The sequence below is a fragment of the Eumetopias jubatus genome, unplaced genomic scaffold (genome assembly GCF_037043125.1).
Source record: "Eumetopias jubatus isolate StellerSeaLion01/CBP00866 unplaced genomic scaffold, mEumJub1_p1.0 scaffold_7, whole genome shotgun sequence".
Classification (NCBI taxonomy): domain Eukaryota; kingdom Metazoa; phylum Chordata; class Mammalia; order Carnivora; family Otariidae; genus Eumetopias; species Eumetopias jubatus.
Genome location: NW_028274813.1, coordinates 44392908 through 44420169, shown reverse-complemented (window position 1 = coordinate 44420169; position 27262 = coordinate 44392908). Strand labels below are relative to the sequence as shown.

The window sequence follows — 27262 nt, the reverse complement described above, 5'->3', positions numbered from 1 at the left end:
ATTGAACCTTGCCATTCTTGGACCTCTGTATTCCAGAGTGTCTACTGAAGAGAGTGATATTGGGGTATATGGTAATAGAAACTACATCAAGAAGTGATTGACTAATTAAAAATTTCAAGATTCCTAGTCTTCCCCAGTAAGGAGAATCCATTCAGCACACATCTCAGTAAAAACTCCTTTCTGTCTGGAAGATGGTATGGATGCCACAAAGAAGACCAATGGGCAACTGGGCAGGACCTAGCATTCATGTCCCAAGTCCTCACCTGTAGGACCTGGCTTCTGTTTGAAGGTGGGGATACTTACTCTCATCACTGTCCTGGGGATGTTCACCCTGAGAGATTGATTCAGTACTAACTGGGAAGTAAACCCTGCAATGCTGGCTTATTAGTTTGCCATGAGGAACCATCACCAGAGGGACCAGATATACTCCAAGTCCATATACTGAGCACAGGAAGGCGACCCGCACAGGAAACCAAATCACAATCAGAAACCATTAAATCGCCCTGAAAAATCATCATCATAGAATCTAGAAATACCTCAAGTCTGTATGATCAGTTCATTCTTTCCCTAAAGATACCGGGAGCTTAATCATAGTCCAAAAGTTGTTTGATGAGTGGATAATCAGAATGGGGGAGGCTGAGGTGAAGGTTTAGTGGCAACAGGTTAGCTTCATGAGTAGATCTCAGCTGGGAATGATTTGGCCTGAAGAAGTGAACTGCTCAAAGCCAAATGGCTAAGACTTCTATTTTTCTAGAGGAAAACTCTTGAAGAGATATATTGGGTTTTTTTTTGTTCACATAACAAATTACCCAAAACGTAGCAGCTAAAACAATTAACATGTTACCACATGCAGTTTCTATGGATCAGGAATATGAGTGTTTCTGGCCGAGTTTCCCAAATGTTATCTGGAATGCAGTCATCTGAAGGCTTAATGGGCTGGGAGTTCTGTTTCCAAGATGGTTCCTGTTGGCGGAAGACTCACTTCCTCATTCTCAAGACCCTTCTCCCTACTGGGTTGTTTGAGTACTGTCACAGCATAGCAGCTGGCTTCCCCAGAGTGAGTAACCTGAGAGAGAGCTAGGTAAAAGCTTCAGCGCCTCTTATTTATTTTTTTAATCTATTTGAGAGAGAGAGAAAGAGCAAGCGTGAGCAGGGGGAGGAGCAGAGGGAGAGGGACAAGCAGACTCCGTGCTCGGCACAGAGCCCAACCTGGAGCTCTATTCCATGACCCTGAGATCATGACCTGAGCCGAAATCAAGAGTTGGACGCTTAAGCGACTGAGCCACCCAGGGGCCCCTTCAGTGCCTTTTATAACCTAATCCATGAACTCACACACTGTCACTTCTGCTACGTTCAGTTTGCTAGAAGTGACTCACTAAGTCTAACCCTGCACTGTACGGGAAAGGAATTAATTAGGCTCCATCTTTTAGAGAGGAATGTCAAAGAAGTTGTGGACATATTTTTAAAACCACAGTAGGTATTACCTCTGTAACTACTCTTCCTGCACTTCCATAGCTGGCAAGTCTTCTGCTGATCCATGCACTCTATTTAAATATATTCATATTACTATATTTGTAAATATAATACACATATACACATTTTATATATAGTTCTATATTATATATCTTATGTATTATAGAAACACATATTTATAAACATTAATGTATTTAACTTATGACCAAGCTCTCTAGCATGATAATCATTATGTATCTTTATGCTAATTTGCATACCCGCATTCTGCCACCTCCCTAGCCAGGGGGACCGGAGGCAAATGGCTTGACCTCTCTGTGCCTCTCTGTCCTCATCTGTAAAATAAGGCTGTAATAGGACCTACCTCATCCATTTCTTAGGAGGATTAAATGAGTAATTACATGCGCAGAGCTTACAAGAGTGCCTGGCACATAAACCACATTCAAAGATGTTAGCTGTACACGTGGCAGTGGTACGTGCTGCAGGAATAGTTCGATCCAGTAGTACACCTCAGAAGACTGCCTTCAGGAGGCAGCCAGCCTCACGTCCAGGTTCCCGATGGAGTAAACAAAAGTCATCGTTGTCTTCCTGGCCACACGCCAGTCCCCACACCATCCAAGCCCTGTCCCGAGGATAGAGAAAGACCCATTTCAGGCGTGGGAGGGACCAGGGCCAGGGCCCTTGTTTTCCTCTCCTCTTTGCTGCTAATCCCTGGCAGAGAGTGCTTACAGGGAGATAACATGGTTAGTTTGCACTCCGAGTCCTATTTATGTTTTGTTTTTGTTCCTTTTTTTTTTTAGGCTGACCTTATGTAGAAGGGTAGAATACCCAAACAGGGAAGTGACCTCGCAGAAAGCTAGGGAGTTCCTCAACCCTGTGACTTTTTATTAAAACTTGTTTAATTTTTATTAAATAAATAAAAGAATTTATTTCTAAATGTACATTTTCCAGGTGCACGCTAGCTACATCTGCTCATCGGATTGGCATCAGACATAGATGTATCTTCCTCTCGGGACCTTTTGCTTCTTGCCAGTGCCTCTTTAGTTCCTTGGGCATAATGAATAGATTTTCTCTTTATCTGAAGCATATTCATAATTAAAAACATGCTGGGTGTTTCCTGAAAACGTATTGATGGCAAGTTGGAACTGGTGCTTCCTCCATCTCCCAAAGCGACTTTAAAAGGGAGGCCATACCTAATGGAATGCACCAGGGTTGTCTTTTGTCAGGAGGCAGTTAGCTAAATATAGAGTCAGGGAGCCAGGAGGGACCTGCTGAGGTCATGGGTGCCCTCCTGCCATTGGCTTTCCCCATCTGAATGTCTCCAGCCCCATGGCTAGCCAGTTCTGCAGCCTCCAGCCAGGCATGGCTTCTGAGCACTTCAGCTGTGGCTAGTCCCAGTTAGAGGTGTGAGGTCAGTGGTAATATACATATACCCTGGATGTCGAAGACTTGGTGCAAAGAAAAGAATGTAAAATGTTTCATTGATGATTTATATTGATTACAAGTCGAGATAATAATGTTTTGATATATTGGATTAAAGAAAATAGATCATTGAAATTAATTTCACCTCCCTCTTTTCACTTTTCTTTTAATACTAGAAAATTTTAAATACCGTATGTAGCTCACATTACATTCTACCCAACAGTGCTTCCTTAGACCCATCTGTCTCCATTCTTCAGGCCCCAGGACAGAGATTATAAAGCCTTCCTTGGAGACTCCTCTGGGTCTTTTGTCATCCTGGCACTTCATTTCTTCTCCACATCCAGTCTTAATCTCTGCTGCTTCAATGTGAAGACTTGTACTTCAAATCTTTGACTCTTGGTCTTCTGAAATCCCCACATTGAGCATCTCTTTATGCTGTTAATTTATAAGCTCAATAGCCCTATTTTCTTTCACCCTTTGACTTTCTGCCTCTTCCAACTCTGATATTTTTTAATGGCCTTCCCTGGGTCATCTTTAGACTCTAAAATTATTTTTAAAACTCGGTATCTGAAACCAACCAACATGGCTCTAATGTGGGGCCCAACTAATGCAGAGACAAGTAGAAGGCATTATTTCCACCATCGAGTACTTGACCGGTCCTTTTGATACATTGTCATGCAAGGAGGGACAGATGCTGTTGATAACAGTCTTAACTGATGAGGCAGTTGAGGCTCCTGTAGGCGAAGTAACTTACCGAGGTCCCACCGCAAATTAAGTGGCAGATCTGGGATCCATGCCCAGGTTTGCCTGATGGCAGAGCCCACATTCTTTCATTCTATCCCATGCCTTCCTTGCCTGATACTTTTCTTTGGTCTTGACCGGCCTTATAGTACTTGGCTGATGCATTTGTAGCTTCTGGCCAACAATGACTCTTGAGCTTGTTCTGATATGTGTGTGCCTTGCTAGAATTGTAAAGCCCGTCTGCTAAATTCCAGAGACCCCTTTTCAACTCAGCATATACTTCAGGAAAGCCAGGAGGACTGCCCTGCCTCAGCCTATGTAGGGTAATCAGTAGGCCAGGGACGATGTCTTTGGGTGTCAGGAGTGACTTTTCAGGAAGGGAGCTTTCTTTCTTGTGGCCCCAGGTTCTAAGGATAACTTCCAGTTTCCAGAACAAGCTACTTCTAAAAGGCCAGTCGAAGGCAAAGTACGTTGCTTATTCATGTTTACCTAAAGGCAGTCAGTGTGTGTTCTGAGTAGAAGGGGACAAGAGGGTGTCACAAGTGGATCTTCTCGTGAATGAAGTCACCAGTCACAAAAAGCCAAATACTGTATGTTCCCACTTATATGAGGTAACTAGAGTAGTCAAATAGATAGTGACAGAAAATACAGTGGTGGTGGCTAGGAGCTGGGGGAGGGAAGAAATGGGGAGGTATTTTTCAATGGGTACAGAGTTTCAGTCTGAAAAGAAGAAGAAGATCCGGAAATGCATGGTGGGGATGGCTACACAACATTGTGAATGTCCTCATTGCCATACAACCCTACGCTTAAAAATGGTGAAAATGGTAAATATTATGTTATCCAGACTTTACCATCATAAAGATAACTAAACAGATCTTCTCTGCTTAAAGAAAAATAGCTTGCTTATCATGTGTGATCAGAGGTGCCACTCGTGCTAAGTCTAGCTTTGAGATCTAGCTTCGGGGTCTCAGTGGTTTTCAGAGGCAGCTTCTCATGAGAAGGGCAGGCTTACTTCACCGAGGTGAGGGGAGTCCTTTCTTTTCCTGACAGATTTCTCTAGGAAGCTTTAACATCCTCACACAATTGCCTTTGCTAGAGTGTAACCCACTTTTCCACAGATGTCTGCAGGAGGGAAAGCAGGCTTCTCCCCAAGGATCCAATGAACCTTTGACAACACTTGCTTCTCTGTGGAGATTTTCTTAGTCCTTATCACCGTCTATCTGAAGGTGTGGCTAGACTTTTCTAAGAGCAAACACAGGGCTGTAAATTCTTTTTGGTTGTACCAAAAATAGTTGTAGGCTCTTTGGAGACCTGAATGGGAATTAGATTGAGCACCCAAACATCCAAGAACATTTGTTCTGTGTTTCATTTATGTCACTGCCCCTTGACAACCTGGAGTCTGTTATCCGACCCGATGCACAGGCTGTTTTGAGAAAAATTTAGCCAGGATACCTAGATGGAGACTCTAACCCATAGGAATTCTCTTTACAGTGTGGTGTGTCATGCCATTGTGGGTGTATTTGCTCATTCGCCCTGTATATTTTCCTTTCCAGGAATCATTAACCAATGGCAACAGGAATCCAAGGATAAAGCGATTTCCCTCCTGTTAACTCATCTGCCTTTGCTGAAGCCAGGAAACCTTGATGCAAAAGTAGAGTATATGAAACTGCTGCCCAAAATCCTGGCGCACTCTATTGAACACAACCAGCACATCGAGGAGAGCAGGCAGCTACTGTCCTACGCTTTGATACATCCGGCTACTTCACTAGAAGACCGCAGTGCGTTAGCCATGTGGCTGAACCACTTGGAGGACCGCACGTCGACCAGCTTTGGCGGCCAGAACCGAAGCCGCTCGGACTCTGTGGATTATGGGCAGACGCACTACTATCACCAAAGACAGAACTCCGATGACAAGCTCAATGGGTGGCAGAACTCTCGGGATTCTGGGATTTGCATCAACGCCTCCAACTGGCAGGACAAAAGCCTGGGGTGTGAGAATGGCCACGTGCCCCTCTACTCCTCCTCATCTGTCCCCACCACAATCAATACAATTGGAACCAGCACAAGTACAAGTAAGTTCCCTGAAAGCCCTCTAGAGCAGTCTGGTGTAGTGACTTGCTGTGTGTGGCATGTCCCGCGGAGAATGTCGCTCTGAGCACCCCGTAACCCTGGGAGAGAGGGGCACTGGAATTGGCTGTGGGAAAGGGATCTTTGGATCCCTTTGACTCTGGAAAGATAAAAATGTTGGGCAGGTAAAATGATCGATGGTCCAAATTTGGGTTGGACTATGGGTTGGTGGGACTAAAAAGTAAATAAATAAGAGAGAGAATAGATGGTAAAAGAAGGAAACTTCCTGTTTCCACAAGTAGAAATGCCTTTTACCCACATGCCTTTCGCCCTGGGGTTTTTGGATTTGCCAAGACACTGAGTTACGTGTGATTCTCTAAACCTGATTCTAACCCCTGGTTAACTAGATGCCCTCATGGGATTTGTGCATTTTCTTCTTCTTCTTCTTCTTCTTCTTCTTCTTCTTCTTTTTTTTCCTTTTTCCTTTTTCTTTCTTTCTTTCTTCCTTTTTTTTTTTTTTTTACTATATTTCACCCTGGAATGTTCCCTCCCTTGCATTTTCTGGTTTTTATCCCCTGCTGTTGGGGGCACTTTTCCGCCTGACAAGGGAAACAGGTTTGCTAACTGAGAATGTGGCTCTGTGCTGTGGCCTGGTGTGAATGCTGTGGCCTTTTCTTGCTCAGTCTAACTTAGGAGAGGTGGGTCGGGAACAGCTTTGAGGAAGGGGAGAGCAGAGGACAGCTTTCTGCTCTTTTGACCATAAAGCAAAGTACCCTGTGCACAGCTGGGACTAGGGCCAGGAGTCCTCTCTGTGGCTCCCCACTCAGGCCAAGCAAAGGGACAAATATGCCGTTGGTGCTTCTATAAGTGGCAATGTGGGAGAGGGGGCCTGTCATTAAACAGAAATCCTTGATGCTAGTTGCATGTGTCCATGAATACAGTGTCAGCACTGAGATAACTTTCTCGAGGGAAAGCTTTTGTGGTCAGACCTTCCGTGCCTGTCAACATGCAGGAACCCCCAATTAAAAGATCTGAGAGTAGTAAGAATTAACAGTGACGGCTTCTTGGCCTCTCCCTCCACTCGGATCTCTCAGCTAATGGGTCCTTTGAAATGGCTTTCTCAAATACATAGGAGTGTCGAATTAGAACTACATTAATTGAAATAACCAAGGAAATACTCAAGATACTGCATTCATAAGATTTTTAATTCTTTTTTTTTTTTTTACTTTTACATTGAGATTTTGATAACTCATACATTTGGGGAATTAAGGGATTATTGCCTCATTACTTTATTATGTAAGAGGTTGTGGGGGCAGTCTCTTGTGCAGACTAGTAATCCAGGGAACAGTTTCACTAGCCTCTGTGTGACAGAGTGGTGGCTGGGACTATTAAGACAGACACATGCAGGCTGGATGACAGAGTTTTTTGGCTCAAGTTTCCCGGGTCAGGGACAGAATCTAGTAATTATTACAAAACTCGGGAGAGATGCAAGCTCCAAGCTGCCTGCCCTCTCAAAACTTGGTCTTTCATATTTTAAGGGCTGAATTTTATGTCATTAGTCTTGGGTCATCATATTTCTGTCTCTCCTGATTTGCACACTCAGGGCTGTAAGTCTTGATAAGATTGGTACATTCGAGGTGGTTAGCAGATTGTAGTCCGTGGGTACTTTCATTTTTCACTGTGGCTGCCCAGCCCTGCAGAGGGGAGAAAATGCAGAGATAACTGTCATGGCCTCCCAGATCTTTGGGTCCCTGTGTAGTACTTGAGTAGAAAAAGACTTGAAGGTTTGACAAGATAACTAGATTATATATCTCAGGAAGAAGAAAGGGATTGGAGCCCTGTTTCAAAGCCTTGGCAAAGAAAGCTCAGATCTCTCTTCCAGAAAGTTTTATGCAAACACTTAGGCCATGTCAACACTTGTATTTCAGTATCTCTTTAACAAAACATTAGTATCATTGCTTTAGTCTTCTGCATTGTCTATGGTGGTTAAATGGTGTTTGTCAAAGCTGCAAACTTTTGGGTCATTCATTCACTTGTGCCTCTATCAGGTATATCCTGAGCACCTGGGAGGCAGGTTGACGAAGTGGAAAGAATAAGGACTTTGGTGTCAATGTCCTGCTAAGTCCAAATCTCAGATCTACAATTTGCTAACTACAGCTTGGCCAAGTTACTTAACCTCTCTGAGCAAGGTCTTCACTTGTAAAATGAGAACATTCTTTTTTTTTTTAAAGATTTTATTTATTTATTTGAGAGAGAGAGAATGAGAGACAGAGAGCATGAGAGGGAAGAGGGTCAGAGGGAGAAGCAGACCCCCCGCTGAGCAGAACATTCATGATATCCATCTTTGAGGGCTGTGGTGAAGGCACATGAGATTACATATGTTGACGCCCAGCCCTGGCCAGAGCTGGCAATGGCATCTGCTAAGCGAATAAATGGAGAGGGTAGGAAGGACATCGAGGAGCAAAGTGCTAACACTGACACCCAGAGTCTGTGCCCGCATTTGCATCTCTGACTGTCACCTGATGAAAGCACCTTTCCCGAGCCCAGGCCATGCAGAGTAGACTAGGGATCCTTGACTATGCCGTGACTTTTGGCCATTTCACTACAATAGAAAATGGGTTGGACTGAAGGCTTCAGGACCTCTTCTACTGCACTGAAGAGCTAGATGTCTTCCTTCTTTTAAAATGAAAAAAATACTCACACAAAACAACGTGATTATAAATCATAGTAGGAGAACTGAGATCAATTAGTGCTTCGCATTTTCAAATTATCAGCCACCTTAATGACAGTTAATGAAAAGAAACTAACTAGAAGACGACTTCTTTACACAGTTTTTGGTTTTTAATCTTGGTTTATCCCACTCACGTTTTATTCCTTTGGTCATTACGCTCCAGCAAAGTGCCTTAGCATTCATGACCTCCTCCCTGTGTGGATTCTGCATCATCCAGCTGCACTGCAAACACTACCCACCTCCTGGGTGCCCAGCACTGTGTTCGAGGCCATGAAAAATATAAGGAAGCTTAAGGAAAGTGATTTGTTTTCAGGGAACCTATCATATAAGTGGAAAGAGAAGATAGATCAGTCAGTCTCACAATTGAAAATGAAATCTCTCCCTCTAGTCAGACTAATCTGCAAAAATTTTACATAATAACCCATGCATTACGTAAAAGTGCAGTTAAAAAAAATAACTCCAATAGCTGCCATCGGGTGATATAGGATTGTGTCGGCTGAACGGGGGGGAGGGGGGGCCTGTACTGTAAGCACTGTGAGTGTGTGAAATGGAAAGATCCTTGTGAACTGGAGGGTCAGGAAAGCCTTTGCAGGTAATAGAGGAAGTAAGCTAGGTTGGAGATGGTGGGAGGACCGAAGGTAGGGACATGCATTGTGAGCAAAGGCATGGAGGTTATAGTATGCAGTCAGGGTTGGAAGACAGTGAGGAAGAAGGAGAGGCTCACGAAGGACAAAGAGTAGTGAGAGACAGCAGTACAAGTAGACTGAGGGAGGGGCTCTGAGAGCTCTAAAGAGTCCAAGCATCCCACCATGGATGTGGCAGTGATATGAGCAGTGCTGCAGAGGGACTGGTATACTGGGTGCAAACCAGATGAATGACAAGTGCTGAGTTTCAAAACCTCAGTTGTGAGGTAGTAAAAGTATCATGAGGATAGGAACAGGCATGGAGCAGAAGGAATGGGTGCTAGAAATGTTTCTAGGTGTAATTATGAAAATTAGGATTCAGGGCGCCTGAGTGGCTGAGTTGGTTAAGCGACTGCCTTCGGCTCAGGTCATGATCCTGGAGTCCCAGGATCGAGTCCCGCATCGGGCTCCCTGCTCAGCAGGGAGTCTGCTTCTCCCTCTGACCCTCCCCCCTCTCATGTGCTCTCTCTCTCTCTCTCTCTCTCTCAAATAAATAAATAAATAAATCTTAAAAAAAAAAGAAAATTAGGGTTCAGTATTGACTTGGACATACATTATCAGTTTATTTATTTGTTCATTCATTCACTTAGAAAATGTTTATTGAGCACCTACTATATGCTTAACCTATTTAAGGCACTCAGGGTGCATCAGCAGACAAGACAAAGATGCTCTCCCTTGTGGAGTTTGCAGTCTAACATGTATAAATTATAATATATAAGGAACTTATATAGTGTGTTAGAGATTGGTGAGTGACATGGAAAAAAACAAAAAGAGTAGGGTCAGGAGGGTCAGGCCTAGGTGGTGAGGTGGTTATAGGATTAAATAGGGTGGTCAGGGTAGACCTCATCAGGAAGGTAACACGTGAACAAAGACTTGAAGGAGGTAAAAGGGTTAGCCAAGTGGGTGTCCAGGGGGACAATTGTCCAGCCAGAGAAAAAGCTTAAACAAAGATCCCAAGATCTTTTCCCAGCTTGCTGGGGAAAACCAAGAAGGCCAGCGGCTGAAAGGGAATGAGTGAGTAAGGTAGACAGTGGCGGAGGTTGCTCAGGTATTGGGAAAGGACAGATCCTACAGGGCACTGCAGGCCATTGCAAGGACTTTGACTTTTGCTCTCAGGAAACCAAGAAGCCATTGGAGGGTTTTTGGCAGACAAGTGACATGATCTGACATATTTTAAAGGGATCACTTTGGCTGCTGTATTAAGAATAGGCTGTACCAGGGCAAGGATGGAAACACAAAGATCAGTTCAGAGGCTGTTGCAGTAATCCAGGCCAGACATTGCCGACTCTGACCGGGATGGCTGAGGTAGAAGAGAGAAGAGTGTCAGAGTCTAGATATGTTTTGAAAGTACAGCCAACGGGATTTCCTGACAAAAGAAATGAAGGGTATGAGGGAACGAATTCAAGAATGACTCCAGAGTTTCTGCTTATGTAACTGGAAGGATGGAGAAAATTTCTATTAAGTTTGAAAGCAAGATTGGGAGTTGTGTCATATATGACGAATCTCGGTGCCCATTAGATGATCAGACAGGTCTCGTGGGCATTTAGATGTATGAGTGTGCGGTTTGGGAGAGAGGACTGATCTGAGATAGACGTTTGGGAGTTACCAGCACAGAAATAGTATTTAAAACTCTGAAACAGAATGAAATTACCAAAGCAAAGATGTAGGCAGAGAAGAGGACCAAGGACTGAGCCTGGGTACTTGAACACGAAGGCTGAGGAGGAGGAGGGTAAAGCAAAAGAAATGCAGGAGAAACCACTGAAGTCAGAAAAAAGTCAAGTGTGTGGGCATCTTGCAGAGCAAATGAAGAACATGTTTCAAGGGGAAAAAGTGATCAGGTAAAATTCTGCTGATACATCCAATAAAATGAGGACCAAGGATTAACCACTGGATTTATCAAAAAGGAATATTAGAGATAAATTGGGAGTACTTCACACATGGTAGGCATTTAAGGGCTGAAGAAAGTTGAGTTAGTGATTCCAAAGAGATAAAAGGCAAGACAGGGAGACAAACTAGATACAAGCTCAATTTTCGATGTGTATTGACTTAGAGAAGGTGCTAGAACATTGAGATGGAGAAAAATGATGTTTAGAGGGTATTTAAAATGCACATGATGGTGCCATGGGAAGTTTTGGAAGGAAGGGATTAGGGTGAGGCTAAGAGTCGGGGGCAAAAACTAAACCCCGATATAACAAAAATCAACCTGTTTTCATCCATTTAAGCAGAGGCAAGAGTACCTTTTATTGGTTGCAGGTTAAATCAGGTGAGATCATACAGGGACTTTGAGCCACACCTTTTCTCATGAGAAAGAGAAGAATGGGTTGGGACAGTTGAGAAGTCGATTAAACATTTTGGATAGCTTCAAGGTGTTTCAGAAGAGAGGTACTGTATTTTTCAGTACCTCACTGTCCTTGTAAGATTACTCAGATCTGCTCACTGAAAGCAAGAATTTGCAGATTCTTCATCATGAGCCCGTGGGATCAGAAAGAACGAGGGTATTAGCTGTCTCAGACTTACGCAAAGACTTAGTCAACTTTGTTCTGGCCATTACAAGCAATTCCAATTGTAAGGTGCATAGAACCTGGCTTAGCATCTCTCTGTTTGCTTCCTGTCTGAAGTCTGCCATAGAAAAAAGTAAACCATTCAGGAAAAGAACATTCAGGAAAAATACCTCCTGGTTTTCCAAAGAGCCCAAAGATTTCCCCTGTGTGGAGGTCAGTGCCACCTCCCTTACCCCAGACTGCCTTTCTAACCATTTTCTGCTCTTCGCTGGTGGACATGGACCCGGAAGAAAACTACGTGCTGCAGTGACAAATGAAAGAAACTTGTTTCTATTCAAATCGTTACAATACTTGATTTTACTTCGCATTCTTTACATGTGGATTTGAAAATGTGCTGCCCTTTGCTAGCCTGGTATGAGGCAAGAACTCAGAAGCTTTAGGTACCAGAAATTCTTCCAAAATGTTCCATTTAGACTGCCCACTTCTACAGTCTCATGGTACACTTTGGAAACTTAGTATTTCTTTTCTTTGTCTCAGTTGATTTTTCTGATAATAAAAACAATACCTTAAAAAATGTTGGCACCGTAGATCATTAAAAGAAAAAGTAAATTAACAGCGATAGCACACTACATATCGTTTGCTACATGCTGGGTACTGTTCAAAACGCTTTACGTAAATATTAACTCATTTAATCCTCATACCTCCATGATGTGTTATCCCCAGTTAACAGATAAGGAAAACTGAGGCACAGAGAGGCGAAGTCACTTGACCAGTGTCACAGACCAACCAAGTTTGGATGAACTGGAGCTTGAACCCAGGTGGTCAGGGTCCAGAGTCTGTCTCTGAACTTGAGGAGACATGCCTGTCCTTCCTAATCCTGTCCTCAGAGATTGACTCAATTACTAGCTAGTAGACCCTTGTTTGACTCTGACTCTGAATTTGTCCCTGCATGGTTCTCCATAGCACACAGATCTAGGATCCTGCCCAAATTGCACCCCCGGTGTGCTCTCTTTGCACTGACCCATATATTTCAATGTCAGCCCTTAGCGTTCTGTGTCACAGTTCTTGGTTGACATATTTGCCTTCCCTTCCCAATCACAAACTCCTTGGGGACAAGGCTTGTGTCTTCTTGATCCCTCCTTCCCGGCACCTAGAACACTTGCGTGGCTCAACAAGTCACAGAAACTGTGGAGATGGCAATTTCCTGGCACGTGTTCAGCTGCCATCCTCCGGGGGCAGGGCGTCTCTGTTAGATCCTGGCTGTCTCTTGCTAGGGCCAGATGTGGCCTCCAAATCCTCCTCTGTATACCCCTCAAAGCAGCCACTATAATTCAATAAGAGATGGCATGTGAGCTGAAGCCTGTCTGCCCACCCTGCCATAAATGTTTGCTGAACAGTAGGAACTTTTAATAAATTCCTGGGCTCACTAGGCAGATGTTCATGAAGTTAATGAAGTTCCAAAATAAACGAGAAAACATCCTTGGGAATTCACTAAATATCTGGTGATAATATTGATCATTTAGCCTTCTGTCATAATCCTCATAGTGACATTTGTCATTCCTCTTGCTTTTTTTTTTTTTTTGCCTGACCTATTTTACCAACTAGGTCTCAATACTAACAAACTTTTAATAACATACTGTGATCGTGATTGTGGAGGTGGTTATATGAACTTATTCATGTGAAAAAAATGCCATAGGGTTGTATGGAAATTTGTAAGCCCCTGCCTCTCCCCTCCCCCTGCCAAAAAAAATCTGTGCACAAAACTGCTGAGATCCAAGTCAGGTCTATAGTCTTATTAATTGTATTGCATGAATGTCGCTTTCCTGGTTTTGATAATACACTATAGTTGGATAAAATGTCACCTTGTGGGGAGCTGGGAGACAGTACATGAGACCTCTCTGTGTACTATTTTTGCAATTTCTTGTTAAATCTATAGTTATTTCAAAATTAAAAGTGAAAAAACAAAAACTGCTGAGGCATCCAGTGCCCGGATATCTCTTGGGCTTTGGTCCTTGTGACCTGGCCTTCTAGGAGCATGGAGGGTCCGTCCATTTATGGGAAGGTTGGTTGCTAGGCTCCATGGAGCCAACACATGGAACAAAACTAACTCCAGCAGGCAAGGTGAGAAGTGAGGGTGACGTGGATCTCAGGGAAAATGGCTCTTTTGGGAACCCCCGATCCACCACTGGAAAAAAACCCTCCAAGTCCATGGATGGACCCCTTCAGCCAGGGCCAGCTCCTTCAGAGATACCCGTTTGGTTCAAGAAATCCTCTGCCCGTCAACATTTTCTTACAAGACCAGCAGCCCCTTCAAGTTCATTGCAGTCAGCCTGCAAAAAATGATCAGAACCCAGACATTCAAGGGAAGGAGAGACACCACACAGCTTTAGGTAGGCCTGACAGGAAGCGAGGTCTTGGGAGTGGCCTCTTGGAAACTGAAAAGAGAGGGCAAGGCCTGTAGACCCCGATTCTTTTTGGCAGGCTGCAGGTCTTCCCCATCCTAAGCCACTGGTGTCATATAAGTAAATCTTCATGGAATTATTTTGTCTTTTACCAACATACTTTCTGGTTGGAAAATTTCTTCCTCCCCCAAATCTAGCCAACCTGGCATGTAACTGAAAAATTCCATTATTTCCTTAACCCCTCATTTGCTTTTCCAAGAGGTAACTCTAGTTGCTTTGCTTCCTTTGAGAAGCATTTATAACAGCTGGCCTGATATATTTTTAGCTTCAGCTTCCTTCCCCTTCAGGGGAAACTTTTTTAAGCATAACACTGGCCTTCTTGATACTACAGTGTGAAGGGGGCTCAGCGAGATCTCAGACCCGGTATTGCCACTACCTAATCTTTCCCTTCCAAGAGTCCAGAGGTTTCACAGGACTGTGCTTTTCCTCACCATGCTTCATGTTTCTTTTCTGGGGCAACAATCGGAAAAACACCACAGTAAGCAAGAAGTCTGCTGGTTTATTGTGAGTCGGCGGAGATCCCACTGCCTGGGAAAAGTCAATGACCTCCATGGGCCTCCATGCACCTTGGGTCATGAGGCTGTGCCATCTGTCCCCTATCCAGGAGGATTTTCTTAGACCCTAATTCAAGTGAGGGTTATTAAATACTAGATGAGCCAAGTTCTAATTCTCTACTGTAATTCAAAAATAGGATGGATTCTGGCTGGGATACATGGCTTAGATTGGACTAGCCTGGAAGAGGGAAGAAAGGAGGAAGAGATGAACATGGCTTCTTTAAGACTTTTTTGAGCCCTTTAGTCTTATGATTTCTACTATTTCACAAGATTTAGAGTCATAGTCTAACAGTGGCTGCTCCACAAAAAAAAAAAAAAAAGAAAGAAAAGAAAAGAAAGAAAAAAGAAAAAAAAATTGGACAAGAAAACTTCTAATCTTGCACTTATTTTTTTCTTTTCTCACTTTTAAGATTTCCAGGGACAAATTCAGGTTACACTGAAGAAAGATGTATCATGAATGTAACTTAAATATATATACGTTATATATGTATATATATGTAATGTATACATAATGTATACATATATATTTGACATCCTTAATAGGCAAATTAAACCCTTGAATTTCATGGTTTCAGGTAGGGGTGAATCTTAGTGGCAGTGCTTACTGTCAATTTGGGGTGTATTTTCTAACTCTTAAACACTGTACATACCATTGCTGCCACCCCCATTCTCAACATTCTATTAGGTAAAGTATGGTATCTGAGTATAGGAAATCTATGGATAGGTATCTATGGTATCTGAGTACAGGAAATCTCAGGTATAAGTCAATTAAGAGAAGGGTAAGGAGACGAGGAAACAAGGAAGACAGGGGGTTCCAAAATCTGGAAAATGCTATATAGGATTTTCTAACATACCCTGGAGTAATCATTCTTTGCCAAAAGTCTGGACCATTTCCACAGACGAATTCCATGGCTAGAATTAGAGGAACCAATGAGAGCACAGGGTTTGCTTTAGAGATTTGTTTCACAGCCAACCTTGCTGAGATGCATCCTTTCAGAAAAGCCCAGCAAATCCATATGGAGCTAAAAGATTCATAGCAGATTATTTTATACTTCAGTCTTCTCCTCTGCACAGGAAAATGTTGCTGTGCAAAGGGAATTACAGGGCTAAGTGGCATGTTAGATATTCAATTTTGGGGTATAAATGACACGGCAGTGTCCATCAAGATCAAGAACACGGCTTCAAAGTCAGATGCTTTGGTTTTCTCTTGCAGCTCCTCCAATGAGCAGGTGTCTGGTGATGGACAAGTTACTTGGCCTCTAAAGCTCCTTTCTTCGTCTATGAAATGGGACTAAATTTCAGTAGGAGACCTCTTAAATGATTTGATCAGGATTGGTAGTTGATGTGTTGATTGTAAGAGCTGTTTAAACCAGGGAATCATAAAAAAGGAATAAGACCATACATATTAACTTAAAGCATGAATACATACATTCATGTGCTGTTTCTATATAGAGTGATGGATGATCTTTCTTTGAGGATAGCGCTCCTAACTCTGGCTGCTCTTTGTCTTTCCTGCATAATTCACACCCTGGATGCATGATTGTCTGTGATCTCTTCAAAATGGAAAAAGCATTTGAAGACTTTTGCAAAAAAAAAAAAAAGCAATCAGAGCACAGAATCTTTCTGAATTCAACAGATTTTTAAGCAAAACAATGACTATTTCTAAAATATGTAATGCAGTTTTTGTGCAATTAACTTTTTTATAATTCCTATGTCATCATTTGTTATACTTTTTTAAATGACATATTTACAGTAAGTACAACTGGCATAAACAGATTAGGGAACAAGATCAATGGACTCTTGGTCCCCCTCCAAGTTCGCTGGTGGGAGCAGAAGTGTACAATTGAATTACAGTTGAGGAGTTGGTGCACCATGGGCATCAGGAAGTAGTCTAAGGGGAGAGTACTGATTGGTCTATCAAGTTGGTTAAGTGAAGATGAGTTGAGAGCTACTTAGGGTTGTTGTGAGGATTTAATGAGAAATGTGTGTAGAGCACTTGCCAGTAGGAGATGCTCAACAAATAATAGCCCTCATTATTATTATTTCTTCACTTGTTGCTAACGCTGATACAGTAAGGATTGCTTCTTCCACCAGGCCAGGCTCTCCAGGAAATGGGGTTGGAATAGGCTCCCTGGGGCAGCCTTATGACAAAGCTCTTCCTACATGCTAAATTGAAATCAAGATGCTTTGACTCAGCTCCATAAAGAGTTGGCCCTCCACGAATAATCAACATACCCGTAAGGATTGTTCCAGTGATATATCTTAATAAATGCCTTAAAGTGGACTAGAAAAAAAATAAGAGTAGAGTAAGGTAAACATTTGTTGTTGCTTCTTTGGGATCCATTGCTAGCAGGAATAATTTTTTAAATCAGTGATATATATAAGGATTTTATTCAAATTTATAAAAATGATCCTTAAGGGGGGGCACCTGGGTGACTCGGTCAGTTGAGCATGTGTCTTCAGCTCAGGTCTTCATCCTGGGGTCCTGGGATCGAGCTCCGCATCGGGCTCCCTGCTCAGCCGGGAGTCTGCTTCTCCCTCTGCCCCTGCCTCTCCCCCCTGCTTCTGCGTTCTCAAATAAATAAATAAATAAAATCTTTTAAAAAATGATCCTTAAGGAACAGAATTGGATTTACGAAAGACAAATGAGTTTATGCACCTAGATACAGGCCAGGGAAGTGCGGCTGGTCCCAAGAGTTTAAAATGTTTGGAAGAAAAAGAATGTGGTGTAGTGAAAAGAGCAATGGGTTGGGAAAGTCACCCCACTTCTCACTCAGTGTGTGATCTTGCAATCTTGGGGACTCCCACATCGTCATGAAGGTACAAGTTTGGATGACCCCTAAGGGCCCTGGTTAGTACTTTCATCCTATGCTTCTAAGGTAGGAGCTGATGAGGATACAGTGCTGTTAGGTTGCGGTGAGCAGGAGAAGAAGGGTGCTATGACACTGAACATGCTGGGCTGGTGTTAGAGCGGCAGGTGCCTGCCAAAGCCAGGGGGAGGCTCCCCGGATATACTCGGCATTAAGTACACACTCAGCGAGAACCTGATAGGATTTCAGTTCCCGTCATTGTTAAAAGGATGTGAACACCAGTAACTGCTCGCTGGCGTTGGGAAGTTTGGAACTAAAGAGTCCGGTGGACAGGGAATGCCCAGGAACCACTTTTTCGCTCTACCTTTCGAAGTGAGTACCATGTTAGTGCCACGTATCATCTACTAAAAATAAAAAAGATACAAAAGGAATAGGATATGAAGATGTTCGTGAAGAGAGAGAAAAAAAGGTCTCCTAAAGGAAAAGGCAGGGTGATTTAGGCTGGAGTAATAAGGCTAAATAAGGAGTGGTTGGATCATTGAGAAGGACGTTAAAGTGCGTTAATAGGAGGGGCACTATCACTAGTTCCTTGGTCTCTGCCACATAGAAAGAAAAAAAAATCAGCAACAATTACAGGTAAAGATCTTGGTGATGATGAGACGCCTGAGCATGCTACGATGACAAATGTGGGTTCGCTATCCTGTCGGAGTTAAAACACATCAGAGGATAGACAGGTTCAGTTGCCCAGCGCCCGCATCACAGATGACCTGAGAGCCACTCTTTCTCTGTGATTGTGGCATCATCTTAAAGAGATTCTTTTGGGAGGAAAGTGAACTGTTTGAAGGTTCTTTGTTTTCAGAGATCTGGTAAACTTTTGGCATGTTACTGGTCTTATTCCTGTGCCATGAAGTCAAATATTTCCACAGAGGAAGTGGGGACAAGCAGCTTTGGGGCTCTGTGTCAAAAGCTACTACATTTTGGATTAACACACACACACACACACACACACAACAACAACAACAACTTTTGCAGTACCCAAGTCCAAATAAAATGAGACGTGCATCCCTCGGTGCCAGTTTCCTGAGGAGCAGTCTCTGAGGGCGTCAGGGGATGGCAACAGCACCCGACCCTCTCTCACAGAGCCCAGAAGTTCAGCTTCTCGGTGGAAGGATAGTGGTGGCAAAGGTGAAGACACTGAGCACACTCTCCTAATCTATCATTAGTGTCAAAGTGAAGCATAAGGGAGAGAACGCATAATATAGACAAGTCTCATTTACATGGTGGGTATATTCTTTAAAAATTGTCTGAAATGACCTTTATTTGAATCAAATCATTTTCCCATTGACTAGAACTATGATTTGGGGTACACACTATCTTGGTTTCTAATTAATCTTCATTGGCAGGAACTCGGTTCCTGTGATTTTCTATCAAAGTTAATAATCTGTAAAGTATCTTAAGATAACAAATATTGAAAGGATTTCATCAGTTGATTTTTTGGGGGGCAGTAATGTGTATAATAGTCCTTTTCTTTAGTAAATTGGAACTCTTTAGATGGCTGTTTTTGGTTCTGGTTTGCTGTCTCTAACAAGTCCCATTTATATGGCTTTGGATGGGCAGGGCAGGTGGTGCCCTAAATCCCACCTCAGGCTGCATTTCTAAACATGGAGAGTGTGGACCTCCCGAATACTTTCAGGAACTAGAGAGAGAGAGCTTGCTGAGGAGACATGTTGACGGGAGGGTTTGACTAGAATAATGCCTGGGTCTGTATCCACTGGGTGCCGTGGGAGAACATTCAAGACTGAAGCATGTTTGGGAAGTTGGAAGAGTTGGGGGGTAGTTGTTAGGCCTCAGGGAGCTAGGTTGTGAGAAAGGGAATTATTCACATATGTTCATCATTATCCAAGAAATTATTTTGTGCCTGTGATATTGTTATTAACTCTGCTGGTTTTAGCAGCTCCAACTCCCGAAGTATTGTGTGCTCAACCTCAGAGTTTTTGGTTCCCCAAAGTGTGTCTACTTGGGAGTGTGAGCTGATAACATGATTGAGGCCAGTCAGTCCCTAAGGCCGGATCTGAGTTGCAGATCCTAAATTCAAGGTAAGTCTCAGTGCATAACTCACTGTCGTTAAGGAATAAGAATTGTCAGTACTTGGAGAGGGTAGGTATCTTGCAAGCGAATGATGTGTTGCTTGAAGGCTTTCTTTTCAATCTATGAGATGTGCGAAAAAGAATGGAAAGCTTTGTGTGGTCACAGTTCTTTCCCTAATTTTCTGTGGGTGATCTCTCTCTCTCTAGCTAGAGACAGCTGCTTAATTTTTATTTGCTTTTAGAGTTATTCTCTTGCTCCTCTTCCCCAGCCACTCAATCTGTATGCAGTTCCGAGAGCAGGCTAATTATGGGGTACTGGAGAAGCAGTTGCTCAGAGAAAAGCTCTTTAAGCGTTCAACCGGGACGGCTTGATGCCGAGGTCTCGCTCGTGACCCTCTCCTCATTCCCGTCCACACGTCTGCATGGGAGCAGCCTTCCATCCTTGTGTGGTTGCAAGAACAAACTTTTTAGAAAGGTCAACACAAGAAATAAGTGCGTTTTCTGACGGGACAGAGCAAGCAGAGGATTCCATGTTTATTTCTTGGGTCTTCACTCCAGAAACATAACCACAGAGCAGCCAAGAGAAAAGAGAAGTGCCTTTCCTTAACCAAGGCTTTGTCATTTTGGCTGCCCCTGAAATGGCTTAGGAGCAAGACGCTTTATACACTCAGGGGTCAAACTCTCAAACTGGCATGACTCCAAGTGAAAGGGCTGCTAAAATTCCTTGACCCAGGAGATTGCTTTTGCTTGCAGGTCAATGTTTTCAACTCCTCTTCATTATTGAGTAAATAATGGTTTACTTCCAGAGATCCTCCTACCCTGTGAGACCACTCTACCACTCTAGTATGGACTGAGAGAAACAAAGCACTTGAAAAGATAGTTCATTAGGAATCCTGGCTTTTGGGGGTGGGAGGGAAGGATCCTGACTTTGGGAAAGAAGGGTGCAGAGGAGCACCTTCCCCTCTGCCTCTCCCTCTTTTAGATCAGCTTAGACCCAGCCCTTTGGAATCATCCAGATTGGCAAAGATTTGAATGGGCCTTTGGCTGAGCTGTTGGAACTCTAGGAAAAACCTGCTCGATACCCGGATTTCTCTTCAACCTAATGAATCTATAGAATCCCATCCTAATACGCTAGGTTACAGAATCAGAGTCCAGAAAGATCTCAGGCAATATTGGTTGTGGTTCAGAGCACATGATTTGGAGTCAGACCAACCTGGGTTTCAGTCCCAGTTCCACTGATTACTAGCTGTGTGACCTTGGAGAAATGCCTTAACCTCTCTTGGCCTTGATTTCCTCATATTACGAAGAGGGGAATAATCACCATCCACGAGTGATTGTAAAAGTCCTCTGGGTGTTTTCCCTTGAAGACATCCCTCCTGGAGACTTCCATCCTCCTATTTCAGTCCTGGTCTAAAAACTTGTTCTTCATTTTCTTTTAATTTTTTAAAAAATTGTTAAGTAGGCTCCATGCCCAATGTGCAACTTGAACTCACAACCCTGAGACTAAAAATCACATGCTGTACCAACTGAGCCACTAGGTGCCCCTAAAACTAGTTCTCCTTCAGTTCTAGGAAATGTTCTCAAATTTTAAAAATATTTTCCTCTCATTCATTCTGTGTTCTCTTTTTTTTTTTAAGATTTTATTTATTTATTTGAGAGAGAGAGAGAGAATGAGAGATAGAGAGCACAAGAGGGAAGAGGGTCAGAGGGAGAAGCAGACTCCCTGCCGAGCAGGGAGCCCGATGTGGGACTCGATCCCGGGACTCCAGGATCATGACCTGAGCCGAAGGCAGTCGCTTAACCAACTGAGCCACCCAGGCGCCCTTGTGTTCTCTTTTTTAGGAACTCCTTTTAATCACATAATAGCTCTTCTCTAATGATACTGTTACCTCCTTAACTTTTCCTGTCCTATTTCCACAATCTTTTTGTTCTACTTGCTGGGTGATTTCTAAGACTTTATCCTCCAAACCTGTTATACAATTTTTAATCTCTGCTGTCACATTTTCCCATTCTAAGAGTTTTTTCTTGTTCTTTGTTCCTTTTTGTATTGCATTCTGTTCTTGTTTCATGGGTACCAAAGCCTTTGCTAATAGCTCTGAAGACATGACAGTTGAGTTTTGGAGTCTTTTTCTGCTCCCAACATTGTGCTTCCTTGGACTTTCTTTTTCTGTTTGTTTTGGACCCAGTCTCTCAAGTGAGAAGGTGCTAGAACCTTATACGTGTGAATTTTACCACAGAGAGATCAGGTAGGGATGTGGCCTGGCTGCTTCTACTGGGGGCTCACACAAAATACCAGCTCTAATTCTTTTCTCATGGACCAGTCCATTTCCCCTAGAGGAATCTTTGTCTCCTCCTGGAAGATTCAGGCCTGGCTACCAGGGTTCTAGGGGCTGTTAAGAGAAAGGTGCTAAGATGATAATCACTTGGTTTTATGGGGTGTGGGAGAGAAGCTAAGGGTCTCCTTGTGCCTTAGATATACTTTCTACCAAACCTCCTATTTTGGCCCCTCCCTGCACCCCTGCCTTTAAAGGTACCTGGTTTCTGAGTCCAGAACTTCTTGGGACTCCTGTGGCATGAATGGTCATGTTTCCCCTTCCTGTGGACATACATGTCATCTTTCTTTGGTCTGCTGCGTCAGTTTTCCCATGTCCTGCTGTTTCCAGCTTCCAAAATATCATTGACTTCTGGTGATACCCACTGTCTGCTTCTTTCATCTCTCCTGAATTCTTTTCCTTCTGGGTTTATGCGTTTGCTGTCATTTTAGTGAGCTTCCAGAAAGAACAGAGGAACATCTGCATAAATTGGAAGTCTGTTTTAATTTGTTTACTTGTTTATGATCTGTCTCCTCCACTTAAATATAAATCCCAAGAAGTCAGAGGCCTGGTCTTGTTCCCTGAAGTATTATTATTGTCCAAAACGCTGCCTAGCATATCACAGATGTTGAATACTTACTGAATAAATGCATGCATGAATGAATGACATGTAATGTAGTTGTACAATGCGTATATCCCACTAAAAAATAATATTTACCCATAACTATTTCTATCTTTGAGGATTAGGCAGTGAAATAAAACTTTATGCTACTCACAGCCATTGATTTTAAATGGGGATAAATCTGCTTTTTTCTTTTAAGTTTTTTATTTATTTTTGTTAAGTAATCTCTACACCCAAAGTTGGGCTTGAACTCACGACCCCAAGATCTAGAGTCGCATGCTTTTCCAACTGAGCCAGCCAGGCACCCTGAATCTGCTTCTTTTAAATTAAAATCTTTAATGGGGTGTACCTGAAATATCTTAACCTCCCCTAGAACTTCCCCTTCAAGTTTGAGATTTTCCTAATGGTGATCTTCTCACAAATCACTGTGGATAACTAATAGGATGTTGCCTGTTTCCGTTAAAGCAAGGGCTGCATTTGGATGTTAAGAGACTGTTGGAAGTTCCCATGGCCAAGTAGAAGGATTCCTGGAACTTGAGCTTGGTGCCTTTCATCTACAATGTGACCTTCAGCCTGTCAGCCATCTTCCCTCAGTTTCCACTGTCTTATCTGGAAACTAGACTAGAAATATTGACTAAATGATCCCTGAAGTTTTTTTTCAGGCTCTAAAATGACAGATTCTGCAGTCCTGCTAATTATGAAGTGTCAGTCAATAATAAATAACCGTCTCTAAGGCCCAGGTCAGACAATAGTGACATCCCAGTGGAAAATGCCTGGTCTTTTCAAATGACAAATCAGTTGATTCATTAGATAATTAGGTATAAAAATGATGGCTTCTAGACCTGTCTACATATAGACATCCCAGCTGCAAACCTCTCCATAAATGTATTGTCATAATTAAAATCACGGAATTAAAGAAATACAACCCAAACTGATGAACAGGTTTAATTGTAGTAGGGAAAGAAGTCTTCCACAGTTGAAGACTTTGACTAAAGAAGGTGTTGCTTTCTCTAGTCTACAAACAATACTTGATTTCACAGGGATGGCTCTCTCTCTTGAGCAGTGAGGCAAAAATGAGAGGGTCCTGTGGCACGCCTGGATTGGGGCTGGCTCAACAATGTAGACAGCTAATAGGAGGAGAACAGGTGCACAGAGTACCCAGACCTGGAAAATGCCGACATCTGTGAAGATGCAATAGCCCTGGTTCTGGAAACACTCTGATGGCATATGATCATTTTTTGGAGGTCCTAGTTCCTGCTGTGCTTGGGTTACACTGTTCATGCTGTTGTAAAAATCTGTAGCTCTCAACGGTTGGGTTCTGCATTGTATTACTCTGGTGTTAAATGAGGGATAATCTGTTGTAGATCACAGATCTATTATTCTATTCTTCTTTATCAATATCATTGATATGAAGATTAATAACCATCGATATAATATGAATGATGAAGACCAAAAACATCAAGACTCTAGTCTTAGCTTCAGTATCAACTTTCTTGAGTGGCCTTGGACAGTATCTCTCTAAGCCTCTGATTCTTTAACTGATAAAATGGCAGGGGGCAGCGAGGGGAGAGAAGGGTGTAGAATAGATGATTCCTAAATCATATTTTTAAATTCCCTTCCTGCTTTAAAGCTCTGGAATTCTGAGATAATTGGTGGTAAATAAACGAGGGAAACAAATTGCAGCTTTATACCTTCCAGTCTTCTGAAAATATTTTTGGAGGAAAAGCCCAAGAAATGTAGCACCATCATTAAAATTCCATCAGGACCAACTCCACTGGGCACCTAAACAACAGCAACATCTACTTTTCAATAAAACGTTGGCATTTCTCTCGACCAGTTCTCCTGAGGTCTTGCCTCAGGAATGAAAAGCTCTATATCCACACCCAAGAAAGCTCTATATCCACCCCCTTCGGGCACCTGGTGAGGCGGTTTCATTTCAGGAGGAATCATTTTTGAAGCATAGCTTTTCCTTCAGGGAAACATTGTGGTTATCTTCTCTGAAGGAAAAAAAAAAAAAAGCTACGTTGTTTTCCTTAAGTCTGGGGCTCCTCCAGCATTTTATTTAAAATGAAAAGATCCTGGTTTGGCTTTTTTATGCAGAGATTGCCTGACTCTGCCCTCAGACCACCCACACAAGACCCAAACCATAAGCTTTGTGAGTCATTTGGGGAAAGCCCAAATGGAAAAGAGAGGCTTTCCATGTGGTTGAGCAGGTGATTTCTAATTCAGTTATAAGGAATCTTCATGCATCTCAGATTCACGGATTTTAAATGATTGTATGGAATAGCCAACTTACAGCCAAGAAAACAACATGCACGTTTACCATGGAAGCAAGAGAGCAGAGCTTCTTTGACTTTCATAAATACCCCACTGCCGTCATTCCAAAATGGAGGGAGGGCCGGGTGTATTACCACCTCCTCGAAAACGCTCGTTAGTCCTTGAGATACTGTGGTGAATTCATTGAAATTGAAATCACCTAAAATTTTTACTTTTTCAGCACTTCTTCGCCTTCGTGCAAAGTGTTACTTACAATATTAGCACTGCCTTACAGTTCCTCGCTGTTGTGTGCCTCTCGCCCTAGCAGGTGGTGGCTTAATACATAGTAGAAGATACTGATTGTTATCTGGGCAGCCCTCTCTCCTGTTACACTCTCCTCGTCCTCTGTGGCCCTGTTGACTAGTTCAGTGCCCTATGCATAGAGACACTAAGTGTTTGTTGAATGAGGAGGTTAGCTGAACCTCTCTCTTCCCAGGAAGGGAAATTTCAAAAATTGCAAAAAAATTTTTTGAGAGATTTCAAAAGCAGTTTTCCACACATCATCTTAGCGGGTCTTTCTTGATCATCTTTCCTGGTGCCCAGCATATGCTCCTCACACAGGGCACATGCTCAGCAAATATTGGATGGATGGATGGATGGATGGATGGATGGATGGATGGATGGATGAGGCAGGCAGCATGTGATCCCACAGCATCCCTGGGAAGTAGGTAAAGAGGTATTACCATTATTAGAACTGTATTCCACATGAGATCCTGAGACCCTGAGGAGCCAGTGGACTTGCTCAGGGTTTTGGATATTGAGTGTTCAGCGTCAGGGCTGAGAGTCTAAGTCTGCGAGTTCTTTCTGCCACAAGAGGCCCAGTGTAGTGTTGGTCATAAGAAGGCAGGCTTGCAAGTCAGAGAACCTTGGTCTTGAACCCTGGCTCTTGCCCCTTCCTAGCTGTCTGATCTTTGACAAGTCCCTTACCCACTGCAACTCAGCTTCCTGTCTGTGAAATTTGTGTTGGGCAGGATGGAGGGAGGAATAATGGTAGAACCTGCCTCCGAAGGCATTAAATGAGGACTAAATGAATCAACGTCTACCTATCTGTACCTGACACTTCGTCAGCTTTGACACTTAGTCAACATTGACACTGATGCTGTGCTTACTGCCATGTGGCCTCTTCTTCAGAGAATGAAGGAACAGGAGAGGGGGTTCTTAGGGATGGGTCTTTTAGGTTGCATTTGGGGAGATGACAGTACAGTATCCCCAGCCTGGGGCTGGTAAGAAAGAAGCAGAGTCAGGAGACAGGGCATCCATTGATCCAGTCACCCTTTCATGAGATCCTTAAATGTGCAGGACAAATGAGAGCATTGGATGAGCCAGGAGTGGGGAGGATGGTATAGTTTTGTACCTTCCCTTCTCCAGAACCTTGCCTGTGGTGAGCACCCGGCAGAGCCTTTACCCTGACATCCCTGGCTGGCTGCTCTATTGGTATTACAAGACAGACTTTTTAAAAATATGCAGAAATAAATAATGTGGGGAAAATACCTTGTCCAAATGAGAATGGCACGGCATAAATATGCTAATAACATTGTAGAAGGTTGGCTCAGGGAGGGGCTGAGAGATCATCCGCTGAGCTGTAATGGCTTTTTCACTGTTGTGCCCTCAGCTTTGAGAGCATGGAACATGGTGGGCACTCAACACATATTTAATGAGTGAATTAATTAAGTCACCTAGTCCATGCCCTTGTTTTGCCTATGAAGAACCCAATGTTACCCAGCCATTTCATTATATTTGAATTTCTAAATATAATGGAGGTACTTAGAATTTTCAATAAGAACTTTGGGCAATCAGTATTGCTTACCAATGTCAGGACAAAGAAAAAGAGGGTCTCATGAGGAGTTCTGGGCACTGAAATCTAACGGTAAAGAAGGTGATTCACATGCCCTGACCCTCCAGAAAATAGAAATGAACTGTGAACACTAAAATGTGTGAGAGGAGGGGCACCTGGGTGGCTCAGTCGGTTAGGCGTCCGACTCTTGATTTTGGCTCAAGTCATGATCTCAGAGTCATGAGATCAAGCTCTGCACTGGGCTCCCCACTCAGCAGAGCGGGGGGAAGGGAGGACGGGGGAGTCTGCTTGAGATTCTCTCTCTCTCTCTGCCCCTCCCCCGGCTTGTGCATGCTCTCGCTCACTCCCTCTCTCTCAAAAATAAATAAATAATCTTAAAAAAATAAAATGTGTGAGAAGAAAGGAAAGACCAAGTTGAGTCTGAATCAAAGGAAGAGGATTCTGATTAGGGCAGAGAAAACTTTGTCAGTGTAAGGATTCTGAAAGAGCAAGGAAAATACTCTTTTTGGTATGACAGACCATGGTGGAAATTTATCTCTTCTAAATCTGTGAAACACTATCAAGTAATCAGAGATATTTTTCATACCGTCCATAATATGCTGAAAATGATCCGTGAATGTCATTAGATTGGCTAATACTTTGAGTTGATTTTTCCCTTAGCAGTGTGGATTTCCATTTGAGGTATTCTT

At 43.0% G+C, this 27262-nt stretch overlaps 1 protein-coding gene across 2 annotated transcripts in view; it reads left to right on the top strand.

Annotated features, from left to right (window-relative positions):
• The window catches only part of SAMD4A (sterile alpha motif domain containing 4A), a 201481-nt gene that overhangs the window by 114483 nt on the left and 59736 nt on the right, over nucleotides 1–27262 (top strand). For both annotated transcript variants that reach the window (XM_028086959.2, XM_028119813.2), the window contains exon 2: nucleotides 5187–5705. In XM_028086959.2, coding sequence (XP_027942760.1) covers nucleotides 5187–5705 — 519 coding nt within the window. The remainder of the gene's footprint in view (nucleotides 1–5186; nucleotides 5706–27262) is intronic.